This window comes from Chaetura pelagica, unplaced genomic scaffold (assembly GCF_000747805.2).
Source record: "Chaetura pelagica isolate M959 unplaced genomic scaffold, ChaPel_1.0 scaffold132, whole genome shotgun sequence".
Taxonomy (NCBI): Eukaryota; Metazoa; Chordata; class Aves; order Apodiformes; family Apodidae; genus Chaetura; species Chaetura pelagica.
In genome coordinates this window covers 1,654,976-1,661,692 of record NW_009952709.1, presented here as the reverse complement: position 1 = coordinate 1,661,692, position 6,717 = coordinate 1,654,976, and the positions used below count along the sequence as shown (strand labels likewise).

Below are 6,717 nucleotides of genomic sequence, written 5' to 3'. Positions count from 1 at the left end.
CTGGACACACAGCAGCACCAGGATGCTCTGCAGGTGCAGTGCTGCAGTGAGCTGCTGTGACCGTGCAGTTACTTGCTGGTGCAAGCACATCTTAAAGCATTAGGTCTTTACCATCAGTATGGACTTCAAAAACAAGGAATGATGACAGGGCTTTTAGCATGGTGCCAGCCCACTGTGTGGGAATCACAGAATCCTAGGATGGTTTGGGTTGGAGGGGAACTTTGAAGATCCGATCCCGGTGCAGTGAGCAGGGACAGATCAACTTGCCCAGTCCAACCTGACCCTGAAATGCACCAGCCACCTCTCTGGGCAACCTCTGCAAGTGTTTCACCATTCTCATTATAAAGAATTTCTTCTGACCTATATCTCTCCTCTTTCAATTCAAAACCATCACTACTTGTTCTATCTCAGCAGACCCTGCTAAGAAGTTTGCCCTCCAGTTTCTTACAGGCCCCCTTTAGCCACAGAAAGGCAGTTGGAGGGTCTCCCTGGAGCCTTCTCTTCTCCAGGCTGAACAGCCTCAACTCTCCCAGCATCTCTTCACATGAACACCCCACAGTCCCAGTTCTGCCACCAGCTGACATGAGGTGAGTCACTATTTCATGTTGGACCTCAGTTTCCCCAGTTGTAAAGAGCAAGGATGAAGCTGACCTGCCTGGAAGGACACCTGAAAACCTATTTGAGAAACCACTGCTTTCTTTTCTCCCCCACACTGTTGTAAAAGGCATTTTTACATGACTCAGATGTTTCACCTTCTCAGAAAAGCAAGCAAGGAAGCAAATCAACCCCAGAAGTTTTCTAGATGCTGCATGAATTAACTGCACCTTGGGTATGTCCAAACATAGAACAGCTACTCTGTAACACAGAAAGGTTATTGGTAACCTTTACTATCTGAAAAAAAAAGGAAAAGAGGCTATTTTTTGTTAAATTAGTGTGTTTGGATCCTTGTTAAAGTTGCTCATGGCTTGCAATAAAAGGCAATGTTCAGCTGCAATAGCTATAAAGCCATGTTAATATGTACCCACATGAGTTCCATGAAAGAGATCACTGCAGCCCATAAAAATGACACTCCAGTGTGTTCTACCATCATAGCAAGAAAGGCTCATAAAACAGCTGTGGTGGAAAGTAAATAAAATATAAATGACTCATATAAGGGAACACTTCCCCCACTGTGGACACTTTGGGCACTGTCTCACTTTTTATATTACACTGTATTAAGACAATTGCTTTGATCTCTGCAATAAAGTTGGCCAAGCTCCTTTATGTTTGCTTAACCAAAGGGAGATCTTTTTGCAATAACTTGAGTGTGACTGCTCAGAATCAAGCCCAGCAAAACCACCAGGTGCTGGCTGGGGGGGCCCTCTACTCTTGGGTCACACCTCGATGACAAAACCAAGGATGGGTTCTGGGACATTTTCCTCTGTCATCCAGACTCCACTTGTCGCAAAACATCTTGAACCAAGACAGGGAGACCTCTTGCCTTACCTGCTTTGAAGATCCACTCCAAGTACCCGTTCAGTTCCCGTTCAATCTGCTGCTGCCTGCGGAGCTTCAGGAAAGCCCGACGGTTTTCTACCCTTTCTCGTTCTTTGGCAAATTCACTACAGAGGGAGAAAGAGAAGAAATATGTCACGAGGGGCCGGGGAAAATGCTCAGCCCCTCTTTCATCTCTCAGCTCGTGCTCACAAAGCCCGTGGAGTCGGTGAGAGCGGCGAGTGGAAACCTCAGCACACCCGGCGTTGTTGTCCAACAAACAACCACTCTGATTGCAGCTCAGGTGTTGCTCTGCCTCTCCCATGGTGGAAGAGGACTGCAAACTGGCAGGTGTGGACACCTGTGTTCTGGGACCAACCATACCCATTGCCATCATATCGTGATACACTTACTTGTCCAGTCAGGAAATACAAGTTGCTACCCCCAGCACTAAGACCTGCCCTCCATCCCTACACACCCCCCAGCAGAATTTCCCCTAGAAGCACAGACATGTCCCAGACAAACCAGCAGCCTCTCTGGCCTGGGAGACACCCAGTTTTCCCTGTTAGACTCTGAGTTTTCCCAGGCTTGAGCCAAACAAAGCTTTGACAAACACAATTCAAAGGAGACCTAAAAGTGAGGATGGGTGCTCTGGTGAAATGTTCTGGGTTGAGAGTGACAAAGGAGACCTAAAAGTGAGGATGGGTGCTCTGGGATTAAGGTGAAATGTTCTGGGTTGAGAGTGACAGGGATTCTGCTATTTGCTCAAATCACATGGGAAGCAAGGATCTTGGCAGCAAGTGATGAGAACAGGACTGTACAGGCTACTCAGAAAGTAAAGTCCATCCAATCACTTCAAAAATCTTGTCCAAGTACATCCTACTGCCCAGTTTGAAACAATGCAAAGACAATAGTGTGGCTACCACCTCCAAGATACCCACACTGGGGCTTTCCCCAAGCTCATCACCACTGGGAAGCTTCTGGTGACCCACCTGGAAATGGACTTGCCCAGGTACCTCTTACAGAGATCTGAGCCTTGCTCTGCAAACCCTCACTGGAGCGACTCCCACAACACCTGGTGGTACAATGTGAGGTCAGGTTTTGGTCCCTGGGCACACCAGTGGCTCATTCATTTGACACATACTCTATACTGTGTCCTTCAAATCTTCACTGAACTGTTACTTGTTGTGAACCTTTTAACCATTAACTCCTTCCTAAAACCCCCCTGATCCCCCAGTCATTTCTCACGTGTTCCTCCTCAGAAACCAACAAGGAGCAGGAAACGGGAGAAAGGTGGAAGAACAACAGGGGGTGAAAAGGAGCTGCAAGTGCCAGAGGCAGCTTTCTAGTCACACTTTACCCTCAAAGCTGCCCCTTTTGCTTCACTTGGCAGCACTGCCTGACCCGCAGAGCCGGGACCGCGGCAGCTCTTGGTTTGGGACCGCGACACCCGCCGGTCCCAGGAGCTGCTGTCAGAGCTGCCAGCAGCTGAGCTGGCCTGCTCTGCACCTTGGCAGAGCCTCCCAGTCTCCTGACTCCCCACCCCTGTCCCCCATCTGACAGCACAGCCCATCACCCCATCCTTGAAGCAAAAGAAGCTCCTCCTGGGCACTCAGCACGGGTCGGGGGGGGGTTGGGGATCCTGCCCGTGGCAGTGGGATCACCCATTTGCTCCTGCCTCCCTTTTAATGGTCTCATTCCTGGTTCAGTGCCTGCTGGTCGGGGCCATGGACCTCCTCTCAGTTTTGATTCCTCTCTGGAAGGGGAGGAATGAGGTCAGACAACACAAAGTGACAATGGCTTCCAGCTTTGGGTCACAGCAGATTTCCCAGAGCTGGGCTGGGGCAGATGGGAGCAGGAGGCAACACTCTGGGGAGTGTCATGAAGGACGACAGCAGGCAGGAAGGGCAGCAGATGAGCACTGGCACTGCTCCCTCACCCCTCGAGAGCAGGCAAGGGAGAGTTTCCTTGAAAAACTTCTCACCCTCTGCCAGCTCCAACCTGGCCTAAGGACAATAAAATACACTTTGGGCTTGTCCCTTTAATCTCAACTTTAAACATCTAAGAAAATGAGGGGAGAATTTTGCCACATTGCAAACCTTCTGTAGTTTCTGAACAGCCATGGAGGCTTTTTGCAAGACACTGGGGAGGAAAGTTGCTGAGGTGAAGCCACTTGCACCCTCCTGGTCTCTGGACCTGGCAGGTGTGGCACTGTACTAGAAGCTGGGAAGGCAACTTCCAGGAGAAGACAGCATCTTGGGTCTCTCCTTATTCAATGTCTTTTGAGCCCTACAGAGCTGCAGCAAAATAGGCCAGGCTGAAGACTGGAGGGTCTCAGTGGATGGCCTTCCTGGCAGCAGAATGCACAGAATCATAGAACATGTTGGGTTGGAAGGAACCCATCCAAGTCATCTAGTCCAACCCCCTTACAATAAGCAGGGACACCTCCAACTAGAGTAGATTGTTCACAGCCCCATCTAACCTGATCTTTAATGTCTCGGTGAAATGTTCTGGGTTGAGAGTGACAGGGATTCTGCTATTTGCTCAAATCACATGGGAAGCAAGGATCTTGGCAGCAAGTGATGAGAACAGGACTGTACAGGCTACTCAGAAAGTAAAGTCCATCCAATCACTTCAAAAATCTTGTCCAAGTACATCCTACTGCCCAGTTTGAAACAATGCAAAGACAATAGTGTGGCTACCACCTCCAAGATACCCACACTGGGGCTTTCCCCAAGCTCATCACCACTGGGAAGCTTCTGGTGACCCACCTGGAAATGGACTTGCCCAGGTACCTCTTACAGAGATCTGAGCCTTGCTCTGCAAACCCTCACTGGAGCGACTCCCACAACACCTGGTGGTACAATGTGAGGTCAGGTTTTGGTCCCTGGGCACACCAGTGGCTCATTCATTTGACACATACTCTATACTGTGTCCTTCAAATCTTCACTGAACTGTTACTTGTTGTGAACCTTTTAACCATTAACTCCTTCCTAAAACCCCCCTGATCCCCCAGTCATTCCTCACGTGTTCTCCTCAGAAACCAACAAGGAGCAGGAAACGGGAGAAAGGTGGAAGAACAACAGGGGGTGAAAAGGAGCTGCAAGTGCCAGAGGCAGCTTTCTAGTCACACTTTACCCTTCAAAGCTGCCCCTTTTGCTTCACTTGGCAGCACTGCCTGACCCGCAGAGCCGGGACCGCGGCAGCTCTTGGTTTGGGACCGCGACACCCGCCGGTCCCAGGAGCTGCTGTCAGAGCTGCCATCAGCTGAGCTGGCCTGCTCTGCACCTTGGCAGAGCCTCCCAGTCTCCTGACTCCCCACCCCTGTCCCCCATCTGACAGCACAGCCCATCACCCCATCCTTGAAGCAAAAGAAGCTCCTCCTGGGCACTCAGCACGGGTCGGGGGGGGGTTGGGGATCCTGCCCGTGGCAGTGGGATCACCCATTTGCTCCTGCCTCCCTTTTAATGGTCTCATTCCTGGTTCAGTGCCTGCTGGTCAGGGCCATGGACCTCCTCTCAGTTTTGATTCCTCTCTGGAAGGGGAGGAATGAGGTCAGACAACACAAAGTGACAATGGCTTCCAGCTTTGGGTCACAGCAGATTTCCCAGAGCTGGGCTGGGGCAGATGGGAGCAGGAGGCAACACTCTGGGGAGTGTCATGAAGGACGACAGCAGGCAGGAAGGGCAGCAGATGAGCACTGGCACTGCTCCCTCACCCCTCGAGAGCAGGCAAGGGAGAGTTTCCTTGAAAAACTTCTCACCCTCTGCCAGCTCCAACCTGGCCTAAGGACAATAAAATACACTTTGGGCTTGTCCCTTTAATCTCAACTTTAAACATCTAAGAAAATGAGGGGAGAATTTTGCCACATTGCAAACCTTCTGTAGTTTCTGAACAGCCATGGAGGCTTTTTGCAAGACACTGGGGAGGAAAGTTGCTGAGGTGAAGCCCCTTGCACCCTCCTGGTCTCTGGACCTGGCAGGTGTGGCACTGTACTAGAAGCTGGGAAGGCAACTTCCAGGAGAAGACAGCATCTTGGGTCTCTCCTTATTCAATGTCTTTTGAGCCCTACAGAGCTGCAGCAAAATAGGCCAGGCTGAAGACTGGAGGGTCTCAGTGGATGGCCTTCCTGGCAGCAGAATGCACAGAATCATAGAACATGTTGGGTTGGAAGGAACCCATCCAAGTCATCTAGTCCAACCCCCTTAAAATAAGCAGGGACACCTCCAACTAGAGTAGATTGTTCACAGCCCCATCTAACCTGATCTTTAATGTCTCCAGGCTGGGGCCTCCACCTCCTCTCTAAGCAACCTGTTCCAGTGCTTCAACACCCTCGTATTAAAGAACTTTTTCATAATGTCCAACCTTAATCTACCCTTTTCTAGCTTAAAACCATCACCCCTTGTCTTATTGTTACATGATCTTGTGAACAGGTCCTCCCCAGCCTTCTTATAGGACCTTTTCAGGTATTGGAAGGTCACTGGGAGTCTTCTTCAGGCTGAACAACCCCAACTCCATCATCCTGTCTTCATCAGAGAGCTACTACAGTCCTCTGATCATTTTTGTGGCCCTTCTCTGGACACATTCCAACAAGTCCACATCCTTCTTGTGCTGGGGGCTCCAGAGGGGGATGCAGCACTCCAGGTGAGGTCTCACCAGGGCAGAGCAGAGGGGCAGAATCACCTTTCTCCATCTGCTGGCCACACTTCTTTTGATGCAGCCCTGGATGCAGTACCACCTTGGTGGCTCCTGTCCAGCTTTTGATCCACTAGTAGCCCCAGGTCTTTTTCCACAGGGCTGCTCTCTAGCATGTCTTCTCCCAAAGTGTTTTGATATCTCTGGTTGCCCCAGCCCAGGTGCAGGACCCTGCACTTGATCATGTTGAACCACCTCTGTCTCCTATTTCCAGGAAGCTGGAACTTGTCAAAAGACTGTGGTTTTCTTTCCAAAACATAATCATAAAAGCATCCTTGTGTGTCTCTCCCACTCTGTTCATCACTGTTCAGGAACTGAAATATTGCCCATTTGCAGCACCTGGAAAACTCCCAGAATTTCTGTTGGAGAGCTTTTCAACAACATTTCAGGATGTATTCAAAGAAATGGGGAAATTTTCTATCAAAATACCATATTTCATCTAAAAATCTTTCAGCTGAAGTTTTCCTGCCAGCTCTAAATTCACACAGAAAGTCCCGTGGGAAGTTTTGGGAACAGTAAATAAGTCTCCTCTTTTGGTCAGGATCATTC

General features: G+C 49.9%; 1 protein-coding gene across 1 annotated transcript in view; it reads right to left on the bottom strand.

Moving 5' to 3' along the window:
* CACNA1B (calcium channel, voltage-dependent, N type, alpha 1B subunit) overlaps window positions 1-6,717 on the bottom strand; it is a 326,950-nt gene that overhangs the window by 146,920 nt on the left and 173,313 nt on the right. The window contains exon 9 of the mRNA XM_009994349.1: window positions 1,486-1,601. Within this exon, the coding sequence (XP_009992651.1) occupies window positions 1,486-1,601 (116 nt within the window). The remainder of the gene's footprint in view (window positions 1-1,485; window positions 1,602-6,717) is intronic.